This window comes from Equus asinus, chromosome 5, assembly GCF_041296235.1.
Source record: "Equus asinus isolate D_3611 breed Donkey chromosome 5, EquAss-T2T_v2, whole genome shotgun sequence".
Classification (NCBI taxonomy): domain Eukaryota; kingdom Metazoa; phylum Chordata; class Mammalia; order Perissodactyla; family Equidae; genus Equus; species Equus asinus.
The window spans coordinates 20,596,605-20,613,412 of NC_091794.1; the positions used below are offsets into that span (position 1 = coordinate 20,596,605).

Consider the following 16,808-nt stretch of genomic DNA (forward strand, 5'->3'; position numbering starts at 1 on the left):
TTTCTCCTTTGCTGCCAAAGTGATGAAATCCACCCTAGGTCAGATGAAATAAGGAATATGAAAGTCCTTGCTACAGAAAACTCCTAAACAAGTGTTAATAGTAATAATTATAGTCTCATGTGGAGATGCTGCTCTGTAAATAAAGGGAGGAACAAGCTATTATACTAAATACCTTGCAAATGTTCTCCAAGAAGCTTACAAAATGCTTAGAAATTGCTGTCCTGACAGTAGGAAACAGGGAGTCACTGAGCAAAGCAGGCATATAACAGCAGCAACCCCTCCGGAAGACTCCTCAGGCCTTTAGCACATAGGATGGAAGAAGTGGAAAGAGACAGGACTCAGCAAACCCCACTAGGAGTCATTCTAAAAACTGAGTGAAGATTCTCACTGAATGGGCCTGGAAAGGAAGGAATCCAGAGGAGGGGCATTCTGAAGGACTCATCGGTCTGGGCAGGACTAGCCTGGAGGTGGGGGCGGAAGGAGAGAAATGAGTCAGTCGTTACTTGAAGACGTCTCGCCAAGATGACCGGGCAATGCTGGTGTCACTGAGAGGCAGATGGAACATGGAAGGAAGGAGGCACCACATACAGAGCATGGGCTGAGAACTCAAGTGGCCCCAGAGGCCAGGCGGGTGCCAAGGTGGGAAGACAGGCAGTTGGGGCTTCGAAACTGGAAGACTCATCTCTCTAAAGCGGGCGCCTCCGCTGGGGCTATCGCAACCTGACCTCAGCAGTCCTTGCCATTTGGGAACGCACTTTCGGTGTTACCAGATCTTCCATTTTTATAAGAGAAGCTGGAAATCCAGATCTCTTACGTGAAATCTTTTAACTCTTTAACGTTGGCAATTAATTTTTAAAAAATTTAAAGCACGGTGTGTGCCAAACCAAACATATCTGTGGGCCAGATTCAGCAGGCAGCCCATCAACTGTGACCTCTGACAAAGAGAGAATGTCCAGGGTCAAAGTTCATACACTGTCACGGTGATACATAGGAGATATAATGAATGTAAAGAGAGTCGATAACTAAAATCCCGCACACAAAGCTTTTGACAGCAATCTGAGCTGAATGAACGTCCCTACCCTTCAAGCCTATATATGGATTTGAATGTATACAGGATGTTTAATCTAAGCTTCAAATGGTTAAATCACAAGAATCTGAGTGCTCACTGTGTGCTGAGTACACAGAAGTCAAGGAATTCCAAATCTAACCGGAGAAGAAAAACCATACCTTCCGGAAAACTTGAGACAAATTGTGAAACAACCTGGCAGATTGTTTTCTCCACATTATGCTGGAATATTGGAGTCACCTTATATCCTGGATTCCCCCCCAAATCACTTCCATTTAGCAAACTTGGCAATAAGGTGTGTGTGTGTGTGTGTGTGTGTGTGTGTGTGTGAATGAACTTGACTGTGTAACCAGAAATCTGATTTCCTGGGCGGTGGTTACAATGCGGCAGCCTCTGTGCTTCGCTGGGGGCCGAGGGGAGGTGGTGGGGTCGGGGGTACCTGGGAGAGGAGGATGGGAGGGGCGGGCGGGAACCGGCTCCATGTCAGGTTTCTCCGCTGGAATCCCAGTCTCTGTTTCTGTCATTGAAGTGTTTGTGTAGGAGAAGGCAGGCACCGAAATAGAAAGTGTCAAGGAGAGGATGACACTGAGGATAAAAGCAAGGCAGGACTTTTTCTGAACCCCACCTCGCGCCCTCCATCCAGAAAGCCAGCGCGCCTCCTCCGGCCGCCTTCAAAGCGCCGTCGGCGGGGCAGGAAGCGGGCGCTCGGCGCGGGTCCTCCTCGGAGAGCGGCGATTTCCTCCCGAGCCGCCCGGTTCTCTCGGGAGGCGCAGAGCAGCTCTCGGCAGAGCGCGTTCTCGCCCCCACCCCGCGCTCCTCAACCCACCCACCTACTTCCTCCGGCTCCATGCACACACGAGCTCAGAGCTGCCAAAAATTTCCACCCTCCGCCCCCCTCCCTAGCGAACTTCCTTCCAGCATTTCCTGAGCTGGATGATCCTAGGATTTGTAAGACAGGAAAAAAAGGAAGGCGTGAGGGCGGGCGGGAGAGACAGGATGCTTGTTTTTCGTTGTACCCAAGCCGTCTGAAGGCACGGCCGCGGGCGCAGGGAGCAGGACCCGCCGCAGCCCCAGGGCTGTCTCCTCGCCTCCGGCCGCTGCCCGCTTCCCCCGCTCGCGTCCTCGCCGGGGCATCTAGAAAGGCGGAAAGGAGAGCTCGCCCTCCCTCTGAAGCGGAGGAAAACACCCGAAGACACCGCAGGAGCCTGTGAAAGTCCCTGGGACTCCGAGTGAGGAAGTGACACTCCCAAGCTCGCCGGCCCGCGGCTGCCAGCTCTGCACGGCCTCCGGCACCGCGGCCCTGGAGGCGCGCGCCGTGGACTTGAGGCTCCGCGCCGCGCGGGGTCCCTGCGCCCTGCCCCGGGCCCCGGCTCTTCTGGACGCCCATGCGGCCCCCCAGCGCCGCGCCGCAGCCAGTGAGCTAAGCCCGGAGACCATCTTCGGCGCGGTGCCAAGCAGAGGGGAGGGGGAGACGGAGGGGCAACCTCTTTGGGACTAACTCATGAAGAACAAGGGTGCCAAGCAGAAGCTGAAACGAAAGGGAGCCGCCAGTGCCTTTGGCTGTGACCTGACCGAATATCTGGAAAGCTCAGGACAGGATGGTAAAGTGCCTTCGCCTTTTCTTCCCCTTCTTTTTGTTTGAGGGAGAGATGGACTCTCCTGGGGTGTGTGAGATTCAGTTCACAAGTTAATGTATTCCAGGCCTGTGCGCTTATTGTACTTTTTTTTCCCCTAAAGAACGCATATGATTCTTACGGTGCACAGCGCTGCCACCCGACGTGCGGAGGTTGTGTCAGTCCTTCCGTTTGTCTCACACAAGCCGTTACTGGGCGGCGCTGTTACAAGTTTAACCGGCTACCTCTGGGGGGTGGGGGTGGGAGCTGGAGAGGTCCTGGTCTTCGCTTCTGGATATCGGAGGGGAGGGATGAGGGCTGGACATGTGGGAGGGTGATGGCTTCTCCGGGTACGTAGTTATGACCGCCTTAGGTGTCCCTCCCGGGCTCTCCAATTTCATCCGCTCACATCTTTTTTTATTAATGTGCTGGAAGGCAGGGGGTGCGGTGGATCCTGGCTGGGGGAGTGGTTGCGCAAACATTTTCTGAATTTCTGAACCGATGCCAAATATATAGTACCTCCCTCCCTCCCCTTCCCAATCTCCAGATCCTCTACCTCCTCTCGGCTTTCAGATTCGCATTTGGTGTCAGACAAGAAGAGTGTTGCAAAAAGGTCAAAGGGCCTCGATTTTAAAATAGTGTAGGGTATGTCAAAGAAAGGGAGAGCGGCTCTGTTTTCAAGGTCAGATGCGGCGGGGGGGGGGGGGGGCCGTGAGAAGGGATCCTGCAGAGTAGAAACAATTTAAACATTAATGGGGGGACGGGGAAAGAAAATCTAGAACACAATAACAGCATTTGAGGTTAGAAGTTTTTAATCATAGGAAAGTTGGGGAAATTGAGCATTAAATGACTCCTTTTGTAAGGTTGACTGGCCCTGCGCTTACCCGTGACAAAAAAAGCCTTGTCTTCAGAAACTTCAGTGAGAGAGAAAATAGTCCACTATATGGGCCGTGTGTTTATACATAGACACAACAAAGGGGCAAACGGAAGAGCTGTTTAACTATGCAGAATAATTCTGCCTCCAGGAAAATCATCTCAAAAACTATTTGATTAGCTCCCATCGAATGTGCATTTCAAAAACAGGGCAATGCTTTTGTTTCAGTTCCGGTTGTTTTAAGGACTCAGCACCACCTAGTAATTTGCAGTGGTGTGATATTCCTGCGGTATGCTGGAGTTCAGAGTCTGCTGTGTCATTAGGACAAACGGCTCAGTATTTTCGAGCTTGGGGGACCACAGGTTTCAAAACTGCCTCTTTTGAAATTGAGTCGGTTCGTTTAATCCTCTCCTACAATCTGTAGAGGTAGGTTTGAAATAAAATCGCTTGGAATGAGTTTTCTGGAATGTGAGAGAACTCCGAGTGTGCATCTGAACTACTACCCTCAGAGGTGCGCAATGTGATGTTTGCCTCCACCTGTTTTTGCAGGGGCCTTCAGGCTGAAGTCCAGGTTCACCAGGAATGCTCCTGGGATGCCACCTTCCGCCATGTGGGTGTCAGTCTGAGCCCTCCCTCCAAAGCTGCCAGAGTTGCATAGGGGTGGTTGCCAGTCCTGCCCCATTCTTGCAATGTCATAGATCATCAGATGAGCAAGAATCCCAAGCTTCCCTGAAGACACTTCAAAGGCAGCCTTAGGCAGCTCTTCTTTCACCTGCTTTATATTTTGGGCTTCCATCTATGTTTCATTTGGAAAAAAAAGGAAGGGAGCTACTGCTTAAAGAAAATTGAAAACCAGTACCCATTGCTCCTAGCCCTGGGGAGGAGGCGAGGAGGCCGGGAGAGGTAAATTGACCTGCCTAAGGCCATGCAGTCAATCAGGAAGGATGCAGAGGGCCGTGGCCTACTCGGCTCCTCTCCCCTCCCTGGCTTCCTTTTCTAGGTCAACATTCTCATCTAATGATTTTTTCCCCCTAAATTGAAAGCAGACAGCCCTGCCACAGAATCAGCAAACTTTCAAGACTGACATACCTGAAGAGAGTTCAGCTTTGAAACGAAAGTAAACTGATCCATTTAATGATCCCTACACCATTATTATGCTGCGTGGGAATTAGGCATGCAAATAAGCAACATATATAAATGAGAGTAATTAGAATTTCTTTCTTACCACATCTAAAACTAGTTAGGTAGTTGTCTCTTATTTTCGTCATAGTGTAGCATTAATCCACAAAGTCACTGCTAATGGTTTTCTCTAAAACAATGTGTCCTCCTCATGGACTTTCTGAAACATGCGTTAGTTAATAGACAAGCCCTGGCCTCTGCTCCCAGGGAGGAAAAGTTGACCTGGGCACTGCCCCTTTGCCCACCACCTTGGAAGTTCAGCCCGGAATCCTGAGGGTGACAAGTCAGCATGGTACTAGGAGCCAGAAGGCTGGGGAGGGCTTCTCAAGAATACATCACAGTTGCTGAACTTTGAAGGTCAAGGGTAGAGTGATGGACCTAGGTACAGACAGAGAAAAATGGCTTCAGATCTGGGAGCACAGGGGCAGAAGGGAAGAGCAGAGATGTAGAGAAGCTGGGAGAGCCCTGTGCTTGGGCAGGGAGGGGAAGCCCCAAGCTTGGCGGGGGGACAAAGCTGGTGACAATTAGCTGTGCTCAGGCCATCTGAACATGTGGAAGCTACACCCCTGGGGCTGAGCACAGAGGACGAACGTCATCTACTTCTGTAATTTGCTGTGGCCCAGCCCTGCTCCCTTCAGTCAAACAAATCTGATGGGCCAGGGTGTGCAGGTGACAAATAGGTGTTCAGCTTAGAGCAGATGTTGCGCAGGGTGAGTTGTCATCCTTCATCTTTAGGAAGCTGATGAAAGACAGAAAGCCTTTCCCTTAAGCACGCGCATACACACACACGCAAATCGTGTATACAGTTTCTGTGGGCATCCACGTAGATTCCAAGTTCAGACCCTGCTGTTGATCATCCCCAGCTGCATATAGGCCTAATGTGAGGGACCAGCTTTCCCCTTCGCTTCTTTGACCACTGTTCCCCAGCCTGGTGAGAACACCCAAAAATGGCATGAAGCTGCTGCTGGCCGACTTGGCCAGTGCCTCTCCTTTCACTTTTCCCCTCCAGCACAGTGGCTGCTGCCCCAACCCCCAGCTCTCCCTTGGGAGCCAGACAACTTTCTCTTCCTGTCTGGAATAGAGGGATCAGATCATCCCTTCCTCGCTGCTGATGCTGAAGATAGTACCATTTTTTTCCCTTCAGTTTGACCACTGAATATGAAGGCCCTTGCTTGGAGCTGTGTAATAAAAACCACGTCATTTTGTTGCTGCAGTTGGGAGGCCCTGGGTGAAGCCCTGTGAGGCCAGAGTGTATCCATGAGCATTTCCTACCTCTCCCTTCTGAGCCAAGTGGTCTGGGGCTTCCCACGGTGCTGGGAGATGCTGGGGCCAGGAGTCCAGGGACGAGTAAGAGAGCCTCATCGGGAAGGCTGTCTTCCGTCTCTGTTGCTGGCCTCGCTCGAAGGGCTGAGGACTTTTTCACCCTTCCGAACAATCTTTGTCATTTTACTCACTCCCTGGTAAAAAGTGATATTGCTCTGGCCCAGTGGTTCACCGCGATGGTCACTCATTAGAACCACCTGAGGAGCTTTAAAATAAAAAATTGGTGCCCAGGCCCCCACTCAGACCAATTAAATCAGACTCTCTTAGGGCCCAGGCATGAGTATGTTCTAAATGATTCTGAGATGCAGGCAGAGGTGAGAACCGCTGCTTGCGGTGCAGGGGTTTACAGCCACTTTCCACCTGGATAAGCAGCCTTGGCCGCTCAGAATGCACCTTCTGAATGTTTGATAAGAACTGGGAGCCTTTTTATTCCTGAAGATTTTTTTCTAGTTTTTACCAAGTTGAAAAAGAAAAAAATACATGTATTTGATTTGAGGGATGACAAAAGGTTCATAACAAATAAGTACGTAAATGCCCATTACAAAATATAATTTTAAGTTTGATGAGAGTAAAATAACCCCAGTATTTCAAGGAACAAGGATGAGGTAATGGGAACTTTTAGATGTAGCCGTTCTACATTTCCGAGGCTAAATTGTTCTCTCAGTTTGCTTATTCATTTATTTAACAAATATGTATTAAGGCACTATGGAGGTACTGTGGGAGAGAAAGAGGGGTGCACCCCAGACTCAAGAAATTTACAGGCTAAGGGATGTGAACAGATTTTCAGAAACCAATGGCTCAGTTAAGCTTTGAAGTTAGCTGCTATCTGGAGAGAAAATTGAAAGAGAAAATGGGAAAGCTTTTATCTACAATCAAATAGACAAGATACCCAAACACAAACAAAGTCTTAGCAAGGAAGGTAAATATTTTTCTGTTCAAGATAAGATTTCACATTGCACGGAGAGCCAGGGCAGGGGTGTTCTCTTTGTTTTAATTGTTTCCTTCCCAGCATCTTGCCTGGCACATCATTATCACACCTTCCCTGGCTAACTCTTCATCCTTTGGCTCTCAGCTGCTTCCAGGAACCATCCTCCCAAGTCATTAGGAGTTCTGGAGCCTTACTACCTGAGCTAGAATCCCAGCTTTGCCTGTTTCCAGTTGAGTGACCCTGGAGCAAGTTACTTCCCCCCCGGGCCTCAGTTTCCTCATTTGTGAAATGGGAACGATAAGACCGATGTGAAGATAAATGAGTTAGTGTGGGCAAAGCACTTAGCAGAGGGCATGCGTATGGTGAGCTATACACGTAGCGATTATAGAACCCCTTGGACTGGCCCTAGCATAACCACATATCATCCATGACTGAAAGAATGGGGACTCCAGTGAAATGGGTAAATGATATGGTCAGATGGGTTAATTACCAAGAGGGATGGGAAGCAGATTGGTTGCCACACTGAATGGAGAGGCCAGTTCATGTGGGGATTTCCCAGAGCCAGTGGGCAGTGGAGCATCAGTGTGTAGTGGTGGAAGCACAAAATGTCAGTCTGAAACTGAAAGGCTCTCAGAATGATGTGAGAAAGATACCCAGCCCCTCCTGGACTCGCAGGGAACTGAAAGAAGGCAGGTCCCGAAAGTGGAGTTTGTGGAGACAGAACAGCAACCTCGTGGGCTTGAAGCTGGAGGGGCACACACAAATCTGGGCTCCCAGAGTGAAACGGGAAGAACCCAAAGAGGAGAATTAAGGCTTTAAACCTGGAGCAAATTGACTGATAACATGAGGCTGAACTGTAACCTACTCTGTATAGTCTGGAGATGACAAACAACCCACGCAGAGAATAGAAACAGCTACTTCCACTTACCTACAGCCCTCCCTCCTGCCCACTCTCCAGACCTCTGCTGAGAGCCCCTTGACCACAGGCATAGCCTCGCGCTTCCTCCACCCGTACCCACCCCCACTGGCAGCCGCTCAGATGTCTTCCAGCCTCAGGAGGCCCAGGCATTGGGCTGCCGATGATGCCCACTCCCCTGTCGCCCCAGACCTGCCCTGGAGCCAAGTGGACCATCTGCTGGGGCCAGAGGGAGCTGGAGGCCTGGCCTTATGCTGGGGCAGAGGGAAATATGTTGAAACGAGGGTTACATTTTCCCACAGACGGTGCTGTAAGTGATGAACGAGCTCCCCAGTGCCATTAGAACTGTGGTTTTCCATGCGTTCTTTTTATTTTCCCATTTAATCCATTAGGCATCTGAGGTCTAGCCTGGAAACCTTTTCTGTGGGAGTGGGGAGCAGGGGCGACACATTCTGAACTCCAGGAGCTGATTGACTAAGGCAGTTCTGAAGCACTTGCTGGGGACTGTTTGTCCCCGGGCATCACCTCATTGCAGAAAGTTTCCTGGGATTTTGTGGCTTGGGTGTGGCTGTGCAACCGTGGCTGGAAGAAGGGGCGGGGCTGAAAGACCCAGGACTCAGGCTGGCATGAGAAGCGCTTTCCGATCCTTTTCCATTAGACGTTGTAGCTAAATGTTTCTGGACAAAGTAGTAATAGACCCTTCTGGTTGGGGCTACGTGGTGCTCATTCCCTCCAGACAGACTGATCCAGCTGGGCTGCTGGCCCGCAGGCTCTGGGTCTCAGGACTCCACTTCCTCTGTGTGCTTCCTTCACGCCAGTCTTGAGGCCCCGGAACATGGAGCGACTCGCTTGTTTGGTTTTTTGTTTTGTTCTGTTTTTCACTCACTGCTCACCATGGATTTAAGCCAATGTGGCATTTTCCCACTTATCCCCACCCTCCAAATTAATTTTCTTTTTGCTAATGAGTGCGCGTCCCACCCAATTTTCTGAGCTATTTTTCTCTATGCCCCAAAACAAATGCCATGCTTGAGTTTGACTGGTCTTCGTGTCCCTCCCTCAAAGGGCTGGCCTCAAGTCCTGATGAAGGGGGCCCAGCCTGATGGAAACTCAGGAGTCCAGAGAGCGCCCTCTGTCCCTCTTACCTTCCCCCCAGGACACAATTTTAGCTACAGCTTGAAAGAAGGAGCCCCTGCAGGGAACATGCTGACTGCAATCCAGAGGAGAATAGATTGTACTAGATTTTTTCTAAGAGTGACTTTTGATGGAGAAAGATGAGAACGCTAGGCTGCTGGCTGGCTAAAGAGAGAAGGGAGAAGAAGAGGTCTCCTGGAGGGAGAGAAGGGACCCAGAAATGAAGGCTGAGTCCCAAATCAGACCTGCTGGTGGTTTTTATTAGTGGTTAGACTTACTATCTACATTGATTGCTTACTGCATGCCAGCCACTTTACACACAAAGTAATATTTTCAACATCTGTAAGAATTGGGCATTTTTACAGTTTATAGAGGAGAACACTGAGATGGAGGAAGTTAAATCACTTGCCAAGATTATGGACAGAGGAAGGGCAGGATTTAAATGCAGGCTGTCTGCCTCCCAAGGTCACTGTCTTAGGCTCGAACACAATCTCCCAGAACAACATATTTCATAATTTGGCATTTACATTACAGTTTTGTCAAAAAAAACCCCCAAACCTGCAGAAAATAGCCTTTTCTCCCTTTGCTTTGTTCTTCCCCCAGCCTAGATCATTAATAGTAATAACAATTAATATTTGCATGGCTCTTTACCTTCTACAAGGCGCTTTTCACACGCACATATGCTAAACCCGCCAGCTTTCAAGTCCAACCAGACTCCATTTTTTCCTCCCAGGCCCCTCCCTGCCCACTGCAGCCACAATCCTTCTTCCCTCTTGGAACCCACTGCCTTAGAGTCAGAGGCACTCAATTTGGTCTTCATTCTGCCTGTTATTCTGTTTTCTAACTGGCTTTGTGGATGCAAGTCTATGGTGAGCTCCCCGAAGGTGGCATCCGACAGCTCACGTAGGCATGGGAGCTCCTCTGCCCCTCAGGCTGAGCCCCGAGGCCAGCACACAGCAGTAGGTTGATGGGCCCCATTTCCTGCTCAGGAAGGCCAGTGTTAGAGCCCATCTAGGAAGCCCAGGATCCAGGACGTTGCCAGTATGCTGGACTATCAGGAATCCAAGATTGTTTAAAGGTTCCCCACAAGGGTTCGTAACTACTCCCAGAAAGAAACCGACGCAGACTTTGCACAGGATGCCCCAGAAACACTGCCTCTTGCTAGGGCCTCACCAGTCACTCCTTGGTATGAACCACATTCTTGGCGGGGCCCCAGAACCAACTGGGTTTCTGGGATCGAGTCTCAGGCACTCTTTGTTCTAGTTCAAGCTTGGCTGATGCATACCAGGCCCTGGGACCACGCCCATGCCCTCATGCTGGCCCAGAATGCCTTTGGGGGCCCCCTCCTAACCACCCCCAGAGGGAGAGGGGCGAATGTCATCCCTGTAAAAAAAGCAATTTATACCAGCTTTTACTGTTACAGACACCAGAAAACAGTTTGACATATAAAGTAGGATTCTGGCAAACTACAAATAAATCTATAGCCTCCATGAAAAGCAACCGAGCTAATTTGTGTAATTATGCATATTTCTGTCCTTTGCTCTTTTCATGTTTTTTTCAGAAACCATCTTGTATGGGGCTTTCAATTCAATGCGACAAGTATTTAATGGGATTCTAATATGCTAGACATTATTGGGTTTACAAAGATGCTCTCAAGTTGTTCTCAGCCTAGTGGGGTTGTAAGATGGGAAAACAACAAAAAGAAGTACAAAGAAGAATGAAATGAGGGCTCTGGAGGATGTGCAAGCAGGGGGTGTTAACATCTGATGAAGCCAAGTGAAAGAGAACCATCAAACTGAGTGGGTAGTTCCAAAGGGGAAAATCAGTAAGACGAGAAGCAAACATCATCTGACTGTGAGGAATGAGGGAGATATGGGACCATGGGGTGGCTGGTTTTTGCAGAGAGGAAACCACATGGTTTTGCCTGACACTTGTAAATGGTCACAAAGGTACATCTTGCACCCTGGGGGAGAAGACGCTTAAACCCTTCTTAAACTATAAGTCACTCTCAACTTATAGTGGCCAGGCTTGGTGATTGGGGGACCTTGGCCAGGGGGACAGAAGCTGTCTTGAGTGGAAAGAGAGTGAACCTACCCTCAGGAGAAGGCAGAACAGCTGATAATAAGAAGAGTGGCAATTGGTTTGGCTGTGTCTGTGCCCTGCCTAAGGGCAGGGGAGTGGGGCATTCTGTTAAAAGATACAACTTTTTAAAATGATATGATCTGGCCCCCCTAATTATGTTTCTTGATTAAAACTAGCTGTATGGCATGAATGTACAACCTCGACCTCTCCACGCGGTATATGCAAAGTTCTGTTTTGTCCCCATTTTATATATGAAGACCAACTCAGAGAGGTTAAGTAACTTGCTTAATGTCACCCAGCCAGGAAGTGGGAAAAGAGGCCTCAAACCATGTCTGTCTGACATTAAATTCCCCTTCCATGGCTTTGTCTCCTCTGGACCCAAACAGCCATAGCTTTGCTGGCCGTAAATCAGGGTCTGAGAGGCAGAGCTCCGTTCTACCATGCATCACCAAGGTGATAACTTCAGTAGGATTTAGACTTTCATAAAACTTCTGGCAATGGAGTTTCCATCCCCAGTTTTTTAAAGTCAAACATTTAGGTTCCAAATGGCAGGATTCTAAGCAGAGAGCATGCCCTGTTACCATAAGTAGCCCCTTCCACCACTTCTTTCCCATCTGTTTCCTGCATGCTGAGCATTATTGGGAAATGATGATGTCAACTCTTCCATATAAATCTACACCTCCCTGCTTACCCCTCCCCTACAATGCATATTTTTGTTCCTCTTTCTGGCTTTTGTCTTGCTGTTCTGTTCTTTAAGGACTCACGCTTTTGGCGTCAATTGTTGGCTCTCTTTTTAATAAGTTTTAGCTATTTCAGCTTCATTGTGGCCTTCAAAGTGCACATGGGCTTTTTGGGGTCCATATTTGGAAAATCCTTTGTTTGCCTAATAGCTAGAACATGGGCCTGGTGTTAATGGAGAGGAGCCATTTTGCTTTCTGGAAAAGCAGAGCTAGATGGAGGGCTGCGAATTGAGCTCAGTGCTCCAAACACAAACCCTCTGGGGGCCTTCAGGGGCTGCAGTAAAGCTGTGTGGACCCCGAGCACAGAGCCTGCAGCTGAAGGTCAGGAAAATAGACCCGTCGAGCAATCTGTTTTCCCTCATGCCAAGCCTGACTTTCAAATGGGATATGGTTTCCTCAGTTCCCCTTTCTTTACTGCCCCCAAAGACAATTTAGTTTCAGAAAGGAAAGAGGGGCGGTCCTGTTGGGGGACTGTATGTGTTTTGAATTCTGGATCCAAGAATTCTTGGCTTGTCTTTTTGAGCCTTGGGTAGTGATACTCAAACTTTACTGGGCATAAGAACGACTAAGTATGTCGTTTTTGCTTTTAGATTTAACTTAAAGTTTAATTTCAAAAAGATATTCTTTAAATTTAGTACACTATTGGAAATACTCTTTAGGTTCTATTTTGACTCCTTGAAATGAAATGGACATCTAATCAAAGTTTCAAATGGGCATTTGCCTGGGTCCTGTAGCATCAGGGTCTGTGAAGCACATGCGATTCCGCTGAAGGAGCCTACAGCTTACAGGGCTGCAAGCTGTAAAGTGCATGCCATGTTCTAAGGTCCGTCCCTCAGAGATTGTGCTTGTGTATGTCTGAGGTGGGGCCCAGGAATCCACATTTTTTAAGATGACCTCCAGCTGATTCTGATGTCTTTGGCCTACTGCTCTCACTTTGAGAAACGTTGACTTCACCCTTAGAAAGCAGCAGCTAAGTGAAGCCACATGATTTTTATTTCCTTCATTATACTTTTTATATTGTCCTAATTTCCAATAGTCAACGTGTATTTTTACTGTTTAAATTAGAAAAAAATCTTTTAAAATTACTATGGAAATGGCATGTCTTGAGTTTTTCATAAAGCCCTTTTGTTTCAATCCTTATTTAAAAAAAAATCTTCATAAAGTCTGTTAGTTTGCTTTCCTGCCTTAATAGACGCAGTTTAGTGAAATCAATTAACCTTCTTGGAGAACGGCGTAGTAAGGTGGTCAGCACGGGGTTTGCTTGCTAATAGCCTGCCTTGGTTCAAATCCCAGCTCTACCACAGGCTAGCTTTGTGACCACAGACAAGCTCCCAAACCTCTCTGTGCCTCAGTTTCCTCATCTATAAAGTGGAGATTATGACAATAATAGTACCTATCGCATAGGGTCATTATAAGGCTTAAATGAACCGGTGAACTGCCTGGAATCTAGTAAACCCTCCATGAGTGTTAACTAGGGTTATTATTTCTTTGGTGATTAGAAATCTTACCCTGTTTCAGCCTCATTACTCAGAATGTGGTTCCTGAGTAATGCTCCAGATGAGGAAGTTGAGAGAGCTGAGAACAGATATTCCAAGGCTCCCCCAGATCCCAAGGGGCTTCTTCTTTTTAAAAAAAATTCTCCTGCATACACACAATCACTTATTTTCTTTGGTTGAGTGCCTTTAAATGCTAGTTTTAAGATTCTTATCTTTTGATAAATATTTCTGGGGTGAGACTGTGGCAGACTTTCTAGATTTTACATTTCTTTAGTAATCAGAAAAAGAAAATAACCTAAAAACAAAGCTGAAAAGAAAAAAAATGAGAGTTATGGCAATAATATAGTGACAGCCATCCAACCTTCTAGTTTCCATCTGTATTTCAGGAGAGGTATAAATCTGGAAAATGAGCCTGTTTCCATCATTGATGGAACAACATAAGGCCTGGGTTTTAGCTGGCCCCTATGGCATTTCACATGGACTGATTTCTCTCCTCCACAATCATAGCTTGATGGTTGATTGAATAGGTAGATTTGGCTCAATCTTAGGCTGTGTGAACAGACTCTTAGGCTGCAGAGCATAAGGTTCTAGGGATCCACGCTGCACTCTTCGTGGGTTAAATCAACTAGGGAGTCTGTGTTCATTCCAGTGCTCCATTTGAAGATGGACGCTTGTAACAGAAGTAGTTTTAGGAAGGCAACCAGGATAGTAAAGTCTAGACTTTCATTACCTCTCAGCTCTGACAACTGCCCCAGTTTCCTAAAGTGTCTCCTCCCTTGAGTAGAAAGAAAATGAGCCCGTTGGGGACTGGGACCATTCTCTGTGCATCTGTGTGTTAGGTGTCTGCAGGGCTGGTTCCTTTCTGGAAGCTCTCTGGGAGAATCCATCTCCTTGCCTTTTCCAGCTTCTAGAGGCTGTCCTCATTCCTTGGCCTCATTCTTTCCTCCCTCTGCTCCATCTTCACATGGCCTTCTCTCTGATCTCCTGCATCTCTCTTATAAAGACCCTGTGATTACGTCAGATAATCCAAGATAATCTCTTCATCTCAAGATCTTTAGCTTGATGACATCTGCAAAAATCCCTTTATCCATATAAGGCAACATTGACAGACTCTAGGAATAAAGATATGGACATCTTTGCGGCATCATTACTCAACCTACCACGATCTGTTTTCCCCATAGCGCATGGTTGGCTCAATAGATATTAATAACGTGAATGAAGGGACTAGGGTGGTGATTATGGGAGGGGAGGAATGAAGGTCATCAACATTTACTAAGCATTTACCATGCACCAGGCACTAGGTCAGCTGGGACACAGGGATGAATAGGCATTGTCCGTCTCAGTGGGGGCTCACAGTCCCAGGAGGAAGACGGACACATCCTCAACTGATTCCCACAGCAACCACAATAGGAAGTGGATGACATTAATTCTGACTCAGAGGAGCTGGATCTTCTAAGATGAGTGGAATCTGAGTAGTCTCCCCATCAAGGGAAGATATTCCAGACATAAGCAAAGATGCAGAGGCATAAAACAGTGTGGCAGCATCAACATTCTCAAAAGAAGAACAGAGAGTAGGGTGAGGCATGAGGCACCCACCTGCCCGGACTATGTTTATAGGAACAATCTGCTTATTAAATCACTGTTCTAAATCTTCCAGGGAAGCAAGAGTGATGAAGACGAATGTAGCACTTCAAATTCCAGGTTGCTAAAGAAAGAGGAATCTCGAGCCACATTTAAAGCTACTATGTCCTTTTTGCTGTTTTTGTTGTTGTTGTTAAGAAAAAATTGTACCCCAGTTCTAGGAATTAACTTCCTCCAGGTAGAGGGAGAATGAAGTGCCCAAGGCAGCCGTAACCCAGTTTGAGAGTTTATTCCATCTATTTATAATCTTAGGAAATTTCATTTCTCTCTGTCTTGTGGATGATAAGCAGAACAATGTTTAACATTTCAAATCCAAGTTTTATTTGAGGTGAAAATTCTGTAACATTCCTTCCCACCTGCCTCCTGGTCACACTCTCCTACTCCACCCTGTCTCTTTCTCCCAGCTTTCTCTTGATCTTTGTCATTCCTTCAATTTGAGAAACCCCAGGGCAGATATCAGATCCGTGGTTCTCACCAGTTCTACTCCCAGGTGCTATGTTGAGCTTGGCCCTGTATGCTCCCATTCCGCTATGGGATGGCCATCCCCACCTTGGAACAGTGTCCTCCCCTGTCCTTCTTGGTCTCTGTCTCCAAGGACACCTCAGGGTCCCTTGGAGGTGGGCCTTCCTGTCCAGTGCCCGCCTTGCCCCTGCCAGATTCCGGAACTCTAAGAACTAAAAATACTTCAGCCTTTGCTTCTCCTGCTGGCAGGCACTCAAACTGATTTAGTCCCTTGTGACTGAAAAGCAGAGGCCTGGAAGGGAGTAAGACTGGCTAATGGTCAGCCACTGCCTGAGTGGCTCGTCCCTGACTTGTGTTCACTCGGGACAATGGCCATCTCCATTACCCGCTCACCGCAATAGCTCCTCTGGCAACGCTCTGCCATCCCTCGACCCCTGCGTGGAATGGCAGGAGTCAGGAAAGAATGCAGGATGCGATTTTAATGAGGAATGAACACCTGCCACAGGTGCAAGCCCTCCTTGTCTCTTGTAAAATGATAAAAGTAATTGTCAAAAAAACTCAAACAACGTGGAGATTTATAAAGTACAAAGTCCCTTCCCACGTCCTTGTAGTCTCATTCGTCAGTGAACACTCTGGGCTGGATTCATCTAGACCACTTCGGTCCGGTGGCCCTTTCTGCAACCAGGGAAATGTGCTCTCTATCTCCACCGTCCAGTAGGGCAGCCACTAGCCACATATGGCTGTTAGCACTTGAACGTGGCTAGTGCTGCTGAGGACTCGCACTTTAAATTTTGGTTAATTTTAATTTACGTAGCTACATGTGGCTAATGACTGCTGGACAGAACAGCACGGAGACCTTTCTCTGTGTGTATACTAAAAAATACACACATTGAATGATTTTCTTTGTTTTCGTCCCACAAAGATAAGGTTACAACATACATATGTTCTGAAATATGCTGTTTTAAATAACAGTAGATCTTGGAGAACTATCCATTTTTGTAATTATAGCTCAATCTCATTCCTTTTAATCACTGCATGGGATTCTGCTGGATGGATGGTTTTTTAAGTCTAATTTTATTTTTTAAATCAGGTATCACATTCCTGTGGTTCAAAATGTGAAAGACTCTAAAGGGTACAGCAAAAAATTTCACTCCTGTCCATGTCCTCAGCCTCTCTGTTCCTCAGGCCAGAAGCAACTATTGTTAATTTCCCTGGAAATCTTTCCATAGATATTCTGTGGATATACAAGCAAATGTACGTACTTTTTATACAATATCATAATTTATTTAACCATTTCTTTGTATAGAAATCTTTCCCTTTTTACAAGTTCCTATAAGGCTTCTCTTATTGTGTAAAT

The 16,808-nt window shown here is 47.4% G+C and overlaps 1 protein-coding gene across 1 annotated transcript in view; it reads left to right on the top strand.

Annotated features, from left to right (window-relative positions):
• Positions 1 to 1,765: 1,765 nt before the first annotated feature.
• ARHGAP31 (Rho GTPase activating protein 31) overlaps positions 1,766 to 16,808 on the top strand; it is a 106,594-nt gene continuing 91,551 nt past the window's right edge. The window contains exon 1 of the mRNA XM_014829041.3: positions 1,766 to 2,667. Coding sequence (XP_014684527.2) covers positions 2,568 to 2,667 — 100 coding nt within the window. The 5' untranslated portion in view covers positions 1,766 to 2,567. The remainder of the gene's footprint in view (positions 2,668 to 16,808) is intronic.